The sequence below is a fragment of the Athene cunicularia genome (assembly GCF_003259725.1).
Source record: "Athene cunicularia isolate RWA chromosome 7 unlocalized genomic scaffold, athCun1 chr7_part1, whole genome shotgun sequence".
Taxonomy (NCBI): Eukaryota; Metazoa; Chordata; class Aves; order Strigiformes; family Strigidae; genus Athene; species Athene cunicularia.
In genome coordinates this window covers 6680662-6695465 of record NW_020799107.1, presented here as the reverse complement: position 1 = coordinate 6695465, position 14804 = coordinate 6680662, and the positions used below count along the sequence as shown (strand labels likewise).

Sequence of the window (14804 nt, the reverse complement as noted above, 5' to 3'; positions counted from 1 at the left end):
ATACCAGGGACTTTTCCCAGAATGATGGGTTGCCACAGACTCTTCTCCTCAAGTCAGTAACCTGCTGATTAACACAGGAGTCCTCGTTTATCAGAGAGCTCACAAGCCCCATGGAGCACATAGCCAGGTCTGCTTATTGCAGCTACCTTAGCCTTTCATTCTGCAAGCTGTGACAGTAAGAGAGGTTCCTCTGGAACCCAGATAAATGTGGAAATGGTGCCCATGCAGTCAAGAGAATGACAACACTTGGAGAACACCAGAGCATGAGGAAGTGGGATGAAAAGTCTACTGTTACATAAAATTCAAAAGTTATCAATAGCTCTCCCGCAGTGAGGTCTGTACAAACATAGTGCATGTGTTTGTAGGAAACCTTATTATTCACCAACCTCTTTTTTCCTTACTCTTGCTTGAAGGCTTTGATGGTTTGATGGATGATGAAATGTCTATTACTCTGCCAAGCAATTCAAAGTTGGAGATGAAACAACACACAGTAATGCACCGTGTTCTTTTGCTACCTTTCATGAACACTGCCAGCTGCTCATCTCAAGCCTGCCTTCTATAGAAGAAATGACTCCCTCTCTTCCTAAATAACTGATACACTACTTTTCTGTGCCAGACGAAATATATGGGGGTTACAGTTCCCAGGAAAGCAGAATCATGAGCTGTTTCATCTGCTCTGTGCTTTGTTCCATACAAATACCCTTCAATTTTCTAACTTGACAGGAAACAATCAATCTGCTGTTTGATGAAGAAATGTTATGAACTTGTCTCCTTCATTTTCCACTTCCAGGGACTGTAGCCTCTTTACCCAAACTGAATCTTCATGACAGTTTCATGAACACTTTTGTTTTCAATGTTAATGAAAAGTAGTTGAATGACTCCACCATTACAAGCATTCAGAATAACTGTAGTCTGTCTGTTGTGGCCAGGAATATGAAAGTATTAGCCAACTGCTGGCGTGACTCAGTTGGTATCTGGGTGGGCACTTTACTGACAGCAGAGATGTATTTCCACTGAAGTTAAAGGCACCATTTATGTGGCTGAAAGAGCACAATCTTCTTTGAATATCCCACTGAACTGGTCATTAAAATGTCACTAAAGAGACTGTAAAATTAAAGACTAATGTATACAATTCTCAGAACAGCTTTGAGAGCTGAGATTTTACAAGAATTTCAAGAGTGATTCTTACTAACCAATAAGAAGAAACATGAAAAAAGAGATTGGACTCCAGGGGCTGATAAGTAGAGGACATTAAAATTAAATTCAGGTTATAAGCTTTTAAACGACCTTATCAGCAACTAAGATTCTTCCCATCAATACAGATTACATTCCTTCCATAATGCTAAATGACTTAATAGGGTTTTTTACAGCAAAATTGTATTTAGGAAGAGCTGTGCTCATTTTTTCATGAAAGAACTGTTTGAGTACATTATTCAGTCTTTGAAGGTAATTATGACCTGCCTAGACAACGCACCTGACATTCAGATCTTTCCATCTACTCACTTCCTTTTGTTTTTTTCCTCTTGTCACATTGTTCAATGTGCTGTTTTCTCGCAGAGAGTCCACTGTGTCTCCATACAGGAGTTTGATGGCCCGGACAAGGCGAGCACAGGACCGGCTGTGATGGAGGTAGCAGTGTGGGTGACAGTAGTCAATGTGGGTACATATGAAACTTTGCTGGTTGCATAATAGGATCATAACCTTGAAAATAAAAAAGAGAATAGTGACCTATAGAAAAGGGAGTTACACAGAGAACTGCATAGGGCAGCCAGTGGTGGGGACAGTCAAGCTACCTTTTCCACAGCCTAGCTGGGGAGACATGAAGCTCAACACAGCTTTTTGAAAAGGTATGTGTGTCTGTGCAGAGCTCCATACTTGCAAGTGCTTTACAGACTAGCTAGGCATGGCTAGAGAAACATTAGTGTTAACAAAGCAGAGACAGAGCTGCTGTAGATGTGTACATTTGCCTGGTGGCAAGATTAAGGCTGAGGAAAACAGTATTCTCCCAGTTTGAAGAAAAGTCGCTGTACCGCCACTCTGAGATGGGGACTTAGAATGGAAATTGTCAACTACTCAATCATCATTAAAGATGCAAACCCACCAGGTTCAGAGGTTAGTTTCCTTCAAGGAGTGTGAAAGAAAATGTCTCAGTACGCTCACAAGTAGGAACAAGCTGTGCCAGTTGTTCTGCATATGCTTCCCTCACTGTGCTTGGGTAGGCCCATCCAGCCTGGCTTTATGTTAGCTGGCTCAATTACTATTTCTAGTGGTGTTGCCATATGGCAGCAAGGAGCTCTAAAACCCATCTAAGAAAGAGTAAATATTTGGGCATTTAGCTATTCTGAGCTCTGCTTTGCTGCAGCAACACTGCTATTAGTTCCTAACTAATTAAATAAAGACAGCCTTGGGTAAGTCTACACTTCAGTGGCTACTCTCCGGTGTAACTCAAAGCATTTCTTCCCAGAGAAACAAAAGCTCAGTCCAGCAGCCCTTTGCACGCTGGTCTTCGTGTTACACACAAACACAGTCGCACTTTGAAGAAAACACACAGGCATCCCCAAGCCATTCATGCTGCAGGTCATAACTGACCTTTATGAATCTTCTCTTCATCCTACAACCTAGTGCAGAAATACCCAGAACTACCAGAAAGAAGCTATCACACCTTTTCCATCCATTTATGGTCTGTGCAGCTGCAGTCTGCTGGTGTTCTCAAGCAAGGCAGCCACATGACTCTCAACCATCAAACATTTAGACTTCTAAAAAGTCAGGAGCTTCATTTAAAATAAATTTGTGCAGTGTATGTGTGATTATTGTCTTTGCCTGCCTGTTCTGGCCTTGTATTATTTTGGGGTCAACCAGGAATAACTCAAGCCACTAGTGTTGTATCAATGTGCAAATGGTATAAATCTGATCAGCATTGTATAGCCTCTAGCCAGCCTCTGGTCCACTGTTATAACTTACAGTTATGATACACTGACACAGAGTGAGGACATCACGCTCTGGGCTGCCGTAAAGGACAGGTAAAGGAAATGCTGGTGCATGCATAAAAGCAACTGGAACTAGCGATCCTTTTGAGTGGCTTGCTCATGACCATTAAGTAAAGCAGGTTTTCGTTTTGCCTGTAGTTTTAGTGATCATCCACCCACACCTTCTTTCCAACAAAGAGAAAGAGAAAGTTCTCATGCGATCTTGATACTTGCGTGGCATTAACTGGAACAGGTGATTTTTCAAATCTTCCTTTCTTCTATGCAGACTAATCACATGTAAAGTGAGACAAACATTGCAAATTCCCTTCAGTTTATGCCTCATATTTATTAGTCCATGCATCCTCCCACACTGAGCAAAGGCACTATGATTTTTCCTAAGGTGCTAGCTAGGGAGATGCATTTTTCCTCTAGCAATTCATCGCCTAGTACACACTGTCATGTCTACCATACTCGGTTTAGTATACTGGAATTTCCAAATGAGGTGTAAGCATTACCAAGAGCATTAGAGTACTGACAGAGAAGCAGAGCTGCTCAGGGACTAAGGTACTAACTTGGAAGACATGACATTCCAGTTCACTGCTCTGCCGCTGTCTTCCAAAAAAGACAACTATCAAGAACTGCTTCTGTGTCACAATATTGGATGAAGCCTGTTCTTGCCCACACCCCATAGGAGTGGCACAGCTGAGAGCAGACTGTGAAATACTTGGGGGAAAGAGGGGGATATCAACTCATTATTGGCAGTTGTCTTTCCCAGAGACAACTCAGAACTCAAAAGGCATCTGTCCTTGTACACATGTGCCAGATACAATCAGTCTGTGCACAGGGAGTCAATCCAACTTCTCTGCAAAGCATGTGCACAAGGACACACTGAATGTACTGCACCATCACAGTGTGTCATGAGGCAACAGCAATACAGGGGTACAGTCCTTGGATACCAGTGGATTGAACTATGTAGACTTGCCCAACTGACTTTTGGCATGTCTAAATCATAGGTACAGAGATCCCCAAAATTGATGTCTTAGGCCCTGCATGACCAAAACACATTTGCACTCCCCATCTTTGGATAGACTCAAAACTACACAAGGCCCTGTTGGGTTAGACATTGAGATAGAATGCATCTAACGGAATCAAAGAAAATGTTCCAAAAGTAAGGGGGTTTGTTGGTGTTTGTTTTTTTTTTTCCCCACAAGGTGCATAATTAAGCTCATTGCCATAGAGTTAATGGAGACAAAAATATATAAATTGCCTCAATAAGGGGTTGCAAAAACTCCCTAGGAAAAATCTTCTGGTAGTTAGTAAACACAGTAGTCACAACAGGAACTCCTGCTCAAGTAGCTTCTAAAATGTCATTTCTCAGAAGCTGTGAGCCCAGCTCACACTGTTGCCCATTCTGTTAGTCTTGTGAACTACCCGCTACTAGACATGTTGGAGATAAGACACCGAGCTAACGGGTTTTTCAGCTGAGGTAGCATGGCTGTCCCTCAATGCCCAGAGAAAAATAGTGCCTTTTCCCTCACAAACTACATACATGACAGACAGAGGTGGCAAGACAAAAACTTTCTGACTTTAGTCCATTTTAGAAATGGTAAACAGATAATTTCCAAAGGTCGCAGCTTACTTACACTTCAAATCCTTGATGCTACATGGAGAAAGCACATATTGTGACCTGGTTATTGCCCACACAAAGGTTTTCCTACTGAAAATGCCATCCTTGAGAGCGCTGCCGGCGACTCATACTTACATGCAGCCACGACATGTTCCGATGATAGTTCTCCTCCGTGCCTGTGTTGCTCAGCACCTCGGGCTCAATGCTAGGTTCGCTCGCGCTCCAAGGGCTCCCTTCTTCAAAAGAAAAATACCCAAAAGGTGGTTGTTTTTACTGCTCCCTATGTGCTTTAAGACTAGGGACAGTACTTGTAAGCCAGGCCAGCCTTGTGGGAACAGACCAGAGTACACAGAATATGCCACACTGGAAAGACTGTTTGGACACCCCTCCCCAATCCTTATGTCATGCTGGCCTGACAATTACAAGAACCATTTAGACTTGGCTCGCAGGCCATCTCCCTCCCCGCTTTTTTCTTTAATGGAAGGGGAGAAAGTAAACAAAACCATCAGAAACAAATTCTTTTCACCATTCAGGTGCTGCAAATGGTTGGTTTAGTGATCTGCATTGACTGGGCTCTGTGGTTAAAAATGTCAACAAAAATCCAACCAGAAGTGGCATCCAACTGGAAATGCCAATGGGCAAAGTCATTGCTAATTGCCCGTGGAAACTGCTAATGTCATGGGGATGAAAGGGGAAAAAAATCCTGATTCTAGCACACTAGTTCTAAAGAATTCAGTCAAGGGAGAGATTTCTCTGGGAACTTCATTGATCCCTGTGTTTCCTCTAGCCATTTCATAACTTATGGGCCTCCTATAAAACTAACATTAATGCTGTTAAGAGATGGCTGGGGATGAATTCTGGTTTAGCCTTTCTTTCTCCTCTTTAAGTGAACTGTGACTTGTCAGAGTCTACAGAACGGGCAATCCCACTCTCAATGTTCACCTAGTGAAACATCTTTTGGACAACATAAAAATGACCATTAAACCTGGGAGGTTATGTCAGCTCCAAGAGCATCCAGACCATAGTTTTTGGTTAACACCCCTACAAGAGGGAACCCCTTTAGTTCAACTGTGATGGAGATTTCTTGTGGCAGGATGCACATTTTGTTTCCATAAGATAAATACACGGTGATCCATCTTTTGAAGACTAAGGCAAGCATCTGTAAACCATAAAAATATACGTATATGCCCATATGTAGAAATATAGTATGTAGCACATACATGTTACGTTCTACATATAGGACTATATATATTACATGTCATATGACATGCCTAAGACATCATATCCTACATAGAATATGAAGTGCATGCCCATACATATATATATATATATATATATATCTCCTGTCTGTTACTATGGACAATAAAATATCATATATGCATATGACCTCATGTATTCATATGGTTTAGGGGTGTGTGTATGTGCGTATACACACGAGCATGTGCTCCCCTAAAGACAGCATGCGTTTGGCTGGCAGGCACCAGCATTCCAAGAGTTCATGCTCTAACACGGAGCTCTGAATTGACAACCTGTGCACGGAGCCGTCGCTGCACCCCAGATTTGAACCGTGTTCCGTTCCTCCCAGGCCCTTGTTCAGGCAGTCCCTGAAGAGGACTCTAGGTTTTTCCTAGCCTGCTGGGGTGGGGGGTCTCTTGTCATTTCTAGCTCTGCTGCAATCACATCGAGAGTTTAGGTCCTGCCTATTGTCCCCTCCCTTTCCACCCACTCGTCTAAGTTACCTATATCAGTGACAGTGTCCCTGCTGTGGGACAGCTGCAGCTCCTCATTCTCAGACTCTGAGTCCTGCCGTGATAACTTGGTGCTCTTTAGGCTGCCGGCCCGGCGAATGCTGGAAAGGGAACCCCCCTTCTTCACCCGGAAACTGCGGGTTCCTTTAATCTGGAGCAAGCGGGAGCCTCCTATCCTGATCTTCCTGCTGGGAACTGTATTAAAAGAATAAAAGAGGACTTTTTTCCCCTTAATTTTTCCCCATTGAAAAAAGAAAGATATCCTGGCCCTCCCCTCCCTCCCGACCCTTTGCTGCCAGCCTGTATTGCAGCATCTTTTCTTCTAGCAAGGAATGTGGGGCCAGAGGCTCCCTCCAAAGCCACCGCCAATGCAGCTCTGTCAGTCAGGCAGTAAAGATGCTTTACGGAAATGTGTTCAGTGCCTCATTTAATGAAGACCTGGTACATCACCTCAAGCCTTGTCTGTATTTGGAATTAGCCTTCAGTCATCCACCAGCAAGTAGAGTCAGCTGCTCTAACAGAAACCCAAAATGTGGACAAGGAAAACTTACAATTCACACCAATTTGAATCAATTCCTGACAGGAAACAGGATCTGCCCAATGGATGTAAATTGCAGTTTTCTTTGCCAGCCCCTGGGGTTTACATTAGTGCAGAACCACCTCTTGCTAGGGATAGACGGCTGAATCCCAAGCATGAACAAGGCACCATGGACAAACCTATTTTCCCGTGGGCCTGGGTTCTGTAAACCTCACTGAGCTCTGCAGTAGGATCAATTATTTATTCATACAGCACGTGTGACTGCAGTAGTAGTCTGCTTCATGAGGTTAGCACACAAGACTTGTTTGAAGTAAGATTTGCATAAATCCGTGTCTCTGCATGTTACTCTTCATCATTAGAATGCTTTAGAGGAAACGGGAGCACGTAGATCCTCTCCTTCAGACAAATCAGCAGCTTTCAGGCATTAACAACATCCATTGACACTCTGCATTTTTGATGAGCACAGACATGAAATGGTTCAATGTTCAAAGCACCAACCGTTTGCACTTTCATTCTCCTCTTAGTTCAAAGGCAGTAAATGGCAGTATGTCAGTCCAAATGTTGCAACACTCAGTCATTTTACTGCAGATCTAATCGGGCAAGGCCATGTGTGATTGATTACCTTTTGGTGTGTTGTTGAGAATGAAGAGGATACAGCTTTTTGGATACCATGGGTAAGCAAAATATTTTAATAGAATTGTATTTTGCCTTCAGGAAAAATCAAATACACCTTTACTCCTGCCTCCAGAACCCAATTCCCACTCCCATTTCCAGTGGCTAATGTCCTGGCCGAAGACAGCTGGATAAGTTTTAAGAGCTACTCCTTAGTCCTCATGAATCAGCTGGGCAAATCACTGTTGAGTGACCAGAGAATCTCCCTCCAGTGCTGAGTTCCTTAGCAATCACTACTCCATGAATTCTGTTCAGATTAGCCTCAATACGTGGCTCAGTTCCCCGACTGCAAAACCATTTAAGCATTTGCAACTGCATTTCATGAAGTCTGCAGAATCTCATTTTAGCACCCAAATAGGACATAAGATCCTCTGAGAGCCTGCATCTACCTAGCTTTAGTGTCTGTATTTCAGACCTACCTGAGGCAGATTCTATACAGTAAACTCGTAGCTTTTGGATAGCTGTTAAGACACGCCTCGGGCTAGCAATGAGAGCAAAGTTTTTAACACTCCGGAAAAAAATGAAAGGAAACAGATTAGTACTCAAAGGCGTTGAGATAAATAAACCTGTCACTTCAAGCAAGAAAAATGTAGTTACATTCATACAACAACATTTTCTTATCTAGAAAAGTGTAAATTACAAAAGATGCCTCTGCATCTGTTATGTTTGGCCCAGGTGGATCCCCAGAAGAATATGCTTTGGCCAGAGAAAATCACATAATTATTGTAATTTTAAAATAAAACATTATCTTGCATTTATTTATCTTCCAAAACACTGCAAATATATCTTTTCTATAGTATATTAGTATATTAGGTTTCAGTCTTCCTACCATAACCACTTTTCCCATCTCTAAAATGTAGTAAAGAGGCAGCTTTAGCAAAGGACTACTACAAGACAGTTTAGGGAAAAGGGAGAATGGGGAAAAAAAAACCAACCACCAACTAAAATTGCAGGGAAAAAGTCATTTAACAGAGTCAAGGATGCAGAAAGTTAATAATATCTTTGCAAAAATATTTCAATTCTGCATTATGCCTGTAGCACAGTAACGCATGAAGGAAAACCTAAGTCAGCATTGTCTCTAAAAAAAATAGGGTAGTTAGTGATTGCCCACCAGCATTTTCCAGCAGGACTGTGTGCTTGTAGTGTGCAATCTCCCACTCAGGTAACATCCCAGTGAATGGAACTGCTGCCTGAGAGGCTGAAAAGTGGTTTCAAGTAATTGTCATAACTATCTTAAAAAAAACCCCACAACCCCAAACCCAAGCGTTTCCTCATCTAAATAGTTAGAGAAGTCTTTTCCCACTATCTTAGACTATTAGACAGACCATAAGGCTGTGTGTTTCTCTGGGCTGCCAACATGTCAAGAGTACAAAAAATGAGGTTGAGCATGAATTTATCCAGCTCACCTTTCTTAGGTGGATACCTAGCTGTCTTCACAGGAGTAACTGTCCCATCTGACACACAATTTTGGGGGCAGTTTTACACCATGTAAGTCTTGGAAGCAGTTCTAATATTTTCTCCAGTAATTGTGGCAGGGTCACAGCTGAAGACAATGCAAACTTTATACAAAGCCCCCTGAAGTCAATAAAAGCTCCTCTGAATCATTAATAGACATTACAATTCCTAGAGGATTACCAGCCACAGACTCCATCCTTTTCAAACAGTCATCAAACATTTATCCTTTTCAAACAATCATCAAAATTATCATCCAAACATCTACACCTTTACATGGCTATTATGAGACAGAATTTAAACAGTTCTAGAAAACTTGTTAGAGGGAGACTCATTTACAGGTAACGGTCTGGCAGTTTAGCCTCTAATTGCAAATACGCACGATGACTGTATGTTGTATTGCAACACTTGTACCATCAGATAGTATGTGAGTTTTGCATGAGATGGCTCAAAAATGGAAACAATCTGCTGTTCTCAGCAAACACAGTGAGCTTGAGGTTTGCTTGTACAGTATACAGTATGTTGGTAACATTAATCTGCTAGCCATCAAAAGCTACACAGGTGTGTGTTTTTCATGTGGTAGCAAAGAATTCAAGAGATCAAGTGATCGACCACTAATTCTGTGAGGTGCCATGACTTCCAAACCAGTACAGATTTTCACAGAAAGATCCCAATCTTCCCTCCTATCTGTGGTTTTCCCAAAATGAAAAACTGTAATCAGAATAACAAACAACCAAGAACACTTTTGATCTTTATTTTTAAAGTGAATCAAATAGTGATGCTTCTCTCATCATTCCACTGAGAGTTTCAGACAAGGCATCCTCCTTTTTAGAAACCTTGCAATGCTCTCAATCGGTTTCAGTCATAGCAGTGTTTTATAAAATTTAACATCTTTGCTTCTCACATTTGTTGTATCGAACCCTGAAGGCCAGAAGCGTCTCAGAAATGATTCAAAGCCACGTGACTCCATGGCTGCCTGCTTTTTAACACAGTCTATGCAAATGAAAACATAAAGTCAAGCGCCACTTCACAAGCCCTGAGAATACAAAAGCCTTATTGTGCTGACAAACCTTTTTTCTCCTCGAAGCCAGCCTCAGATTTGAGGGTGTGGCTGCTGCTGTGCAGGGAATCCTTTGAATCTTCATTTTCATCCAGAACCCCAGCAAAGCTGATCTTTCTTTCATACCTGTGCCGGTCCATCTCAGGGTCCAGACGCAGCCTGCAGCTCTCAAGATCCTGTAGAGGAATGTAGACCACACAGATGTGCAGGCAATATGAGCCCTCATGCTTTTCACTACAACCATAGGAGCTTCAGGAAGAACTGATTTGGATGGGATTTTTTTTTTTTTTATCACACCATTGTCCATCTACCCTGACACTTTCTAATCTAACTACTCTTTGGGCTTGCAGCACACTGAGCCACGCTGTCGAGATGGAGGAGTTAACAGGTGTTAACACACATTTCTGGTTAACAGTGCTGAGTGAACTGGTACTCTGTCTGCAGGATCATCTGGGGGAAAACACATAAATAGTCCCTGATGGATAGGTGGCAATAAAAGGTGGTTGTTGCCCAAGATGCTGGGTGGATGGTTAGGTCTCTACTCCCAAAGGCTTCCTGTGGCTGACGGGGGAAGGCATTGCCACTGTACTCATCAGAGGCAGAAAAGCTGAGAGAAAGCTGGCTGACAGTGCGACAGCCATGACAGCACGGCCCAGAGCAAGCTTTCTGTGTGCAGATCAGGCTGAAAAGACACAGTGGAAAACAGAAAGTAACAAAATGTTGGCTGCACGTAAATTCTGGAAAAGGAACAGCATTGCACCAGAGACAAGCTAGTCTGCACCATCATTTTCTCCTATTAACAGAAATGGCACCATTTATGCCTCCTACTGGCTAGGAATTTGGGCCAAAAAAGCAAGAGTCCTAAGGTTCCACAAGATATTGGATTATCATCCACTTCCTCTAACCACAGCTAGAAAAAGTGAAAGAAAGACTGTGAACTCCCACACTGGCAAACACAGTCAAAATGCTAGGCTCTTTAAGAATATCATTTGTGCCTTTTGACTGGGGTTGTCATCAGCTTTGAGATCTCCCCACCCAAAATGTAACTAGCTGAAATCTAAGATGACATAAAGATCCTTGCTGTGAGTAAATAGCTGATGAATGTGAATGATATTACTGAAATTATCCAAAATAGTTATTCTGAATAAAATTCTGTGGGCTCAAGAGATCCCATACTGGAATTTTCATACAAAACTCCTGTAGAAGTTACTGGGAGCTACTTGAGTAGTGACAAAGTCTGCTAATCTAAGAGCTGGTATGAAAAAAGAAAAGTCTTCACAAACCTATGTTCTAGACTGAGCTGTGCTGGAAGGGGTTAACTAGTCTATCTCACACCAGCTGAAGATACCACACCATTTGCAGTCAGCTTTGCATCTCCAGGGGAATTATCATAAATGATTGTCAGAAAAGCTAACAGTTGATGGCCATAAGGGAAATATTTTGAATTTGCTCAATAACAAAACTTGGGACATAAAAATGTGAGTGCCTAATGTAATGCTTTGTAGTAACTCTAGCACTGAAAACTTCCATGTAAATAGTTTAAAATGTATCTAACAGAGTTTAGGATATGAAACAAAGGCTAAAGCATTTCAGGACAAAAATCTGTGATGACCTCTGTCTGAATTACAACAGCTTCATAAATTAACATGCATAAACTGAGCCATGATAACAATATAGGTATATTCTTAGGGCATGATTAGAGTTCCCCTCCCTGGAGTGTTTTTTGTATCACTCCTCCCAGCTGTATGTCAACATGTTTACATTGGAAATTGCTGCCTCCACAAATTAACTGACAGAATGAAATACATCCTCTTAGCACAAAGTCAGTCTGACTCTTATCTATCTTCAACAACTGCTAAGCTAAAATTAATGTCTTTCCACCAGAGCAAATGACAAGTTTCAGTTCTCTGGCTCTACAGTGGCAGCAGTAGGATCCAAGAGGATGTATTCTTCACTTCCAGTCATTTGCAAAGTGAGCTTGTATCTACTGCATCAGCTTCAGTAAAAGGCTTTGTCGAAAGTTCAGTCAGGTCTGCCTACCCACACAGGTATGGGTGATTATGCCCTAAGCCTGGCAAGTCTGGAGGGGCTCTGCGTAGTTAAACTGCTTCATCACAACCAGTTTGGTTGTAAATGCTTCAGTTCTTTAAGGCTCCTAAGTCTGTGCTCCTATCTATGGAACAGATATGCCTACAAACACCAGTGGAAATGAGATTTGCTTTGCTGGAATTTCAGCTTTATGGACCATAGCAGTATGTACCCGATTCTCTTGGAAAGGACCCATCACTCCATACATACAGAAACTTAGTATTTTAATCTGGAGTGCTGTTAGCTCTTCCCCGCCTCCCCTACAAAATTAAAAGAAGCACTCTACGGCCATTTTCTCTAATAGGCTCTTGCATAATGTGACCTTAAGGTTTCTTCTGCCTACGCACCACAGAATAATTCCTTTTTCTTCTTTCCCATATACAAGTCTGAAAAGCTATTAATCAGTTGCATTTCTAACTGGCACAAAAGCACAAATTTCTGTTGACCTTCATTACTCAACGTATTCTTAGTTCTAAGCCCAACTACTCTACTGAGATGAATTCTAAGCCCTGGTATTATTCTGCTTTTGGATGCAGTCATTTATTACGTGGTAAAAATAACAACAAAGTATTTAGGAAGACTTTTGCTGAATATATCACTGTTTTTTAAAATTGCCCTTCTTGCATACCTGGGGGCTGAGTCACTTAATCACTGGTCATCTACAGCCTTTGAAATTAATTTCAGATCGTAATTACAATAATGCACAGCTAAATCAGCCTGTCAAATACAACTGCCCTCAGCAAAATTTGATCTAAGTCTGTCATTATCAAAAAATAGGATATTAGGGCTAAATCCTTCATGTTCACTTGGAAACTTAACGTCTCATTCTTTATTTTGTCCTCTCATTCTTTCTATTGAGAGCAACCCTGCAGAGAAGGGCTTGGGCATATTAGAAAACTGCCTATGAGCCAGCAGTGTACACTCACAGCCCAGAAAGCCAACCGTGTCCTGGGCTGCATCAAGAGAAGTGTGGCCAGCTGGGCGAGGGAGGGGATTCTGCATCTCTGCTCCTCTCTTGTGAGACTCCACCTGCAGTGCTGTGTCCAGCTCTGGAGCCCTCAGTAGAAGAAGGACATGGACCTGCTCAAGTGGGTCCCGAGGAGGCCACACAGATGCTCAGGGGGCTGGAGCACCTCCCTTGTGAGCACAGGCTGAGAGAGTTGGGGTGTTCAGCCTGGAGAAGAGAAGGCTCCGGGGAGACCTTATAGCAGCCTCCCAGTGCTGAAAGGGGCTACAGGAAAGCTGGGGAGGGACTCTGCATCAGGGAGGGTAGGGGTGGGAGAAGGGGTAACCATTTTAAACTGACAGAGGGTAGATTTAGATTAGATCTAAAGAAGAAATTCTTCCCTGTGAGGGTGGTGAGGCCCTGGCACAGGTCGCCCAGAGCAGCTGTGGCTGCCCCCTCCCTGGCAGTGTTCCAGGCCAGGTTGGACGGGGCTGTGAGCAACCTGGGCTAGTGGAAGGTGTCCCTGCCCGTGGCAGGGGGGTGGGAACTAGACGGTCTTTAAGGTCCCTTCCAACCCAAACCAATCTATGGTTCTGTGATTCTTTACAATTTTTATCCTGATTTCCTAAAGAAATTAGGCTTAAAAGATAAAACTGCGTGTCTGCCACACAATTCTCATCTTATTCCGTGCTAACCACCTCTGAAGTTGATCACCTTCAACCCAATTTGACAAAAGATAACTGAGTGCCTGTGTATTTTGTGAAACAATGGTCTGAAGTAAATTTTAAATGGCATTGTTAGACATAAGAAAATCCACACAAGAATGAACCAATGGAAATCAGATTTCATGGGCTCTGCTATTCACAAAATTATTTGTCACCTAATCAGTCATTTAGCTTATTATTCATGCCAGGATTTGCCTGTGCCTCTCAGTTTCATGGATGTTTATTTCTTTCCTGCTTCTTTGTTTCTTTCTTTTCCTCTCGCAGTCTCTTAAATTCTGTGTCTAACCCTAACCAAAAATCTGCAACTTTTAAGCTCCAGTAAATTCTCTGTAATGCATCCTCTTCCCTTCTCTAACCATCCTGTTCAGTTCTCTGTCAATCGGCCCTGCTGATCAGGTAGGTAGCACATGAGCTGTCACTTACTGCAGCCCATCTCCCACACCCCTCAGGTCCCCCACACTCAGTTACTCAATTCAGCTGTTGCCCTCTTCTCTATTTTAAAGCTTTCTTGAACTTCCAGTACATGTTGTGCTCCCACAGGCTTATCTTCTGAATCAACCCATTTGATGTGCCCTGCCCATCTTCCATTCACCAGACAACGGGGTCCTTTCTCCCTGCATCAGAAATCCACTGGAGTTGTTACCCCACCCTATCTCTCCTCAGACAGAGCCCAATGACTTCTGTGGGCATGGATCCCTCTCCAATGTGTGTTGTCCACTTACCACAAGAGGCTCAGTACGTGGCCTGGGCATGTAGGGAAAGGTCTCTCGAAGGAAAGTGGTTATCTCCAGAAGAAGTTGACAGGCTGCCATTTTCAGTGCAAAAGGACAACAACATTTGGTAGGATTCACAGTGCCTAGGAAAAAATATTTCTATGGTGAGCAAGGAGATTGTATAAAATCTGGAACCAAGAGGTGATGGACATTTTCACATATGGTGCACAATGCAAGCTGCACTAAGAAAGAGGAAAACCCAGACTTCT

At 42.6% G+C, this 14804-nt stretch overlaps 1 protein-coding gene across 5 annotated transcripts in view; it reads right to left on the bottom strand.

The window, feature by feature from the left end:
• The window catches only part of UNC80 (unc-80 homolog, NALCN channel complex subunit), a 133126-nt gene that overhangs the window by 58985 nt on the left and 59337 nt on the right, over window positions 1–14804 (bottom strand). For 3 of the 5 annotated variants that reach the window (XM_026853077.1, XM_026853078.1, XM_026853079.1), the window contains exons 25-29: window positions 14545–14678; window positions 10074–10239; window positions 6333–6536; window positions 4729–4829; window positions 1504–1701 (exon numbers count right to left, since the gene is read on the bottom strand). In XM_026853077.1, coding sequence (XP_026708878.1) covers window positions 1504–1701; window positions 4729–4829; window positions 6333–6536; window positions 10074–10239; window positions 14545–14678 — 803 coding nt within the window. The remainder of the gene's footprint in view (window positions 1–1503; window positions 1702–4728; window positions 4830–6332; window positions 6537–10073; window positions 10240–14544; window positions 14679–14804) is intronic. The other 2 variants (XM_026853080.1, XM_026853081.1) reach the window with 1 other exon arrangement.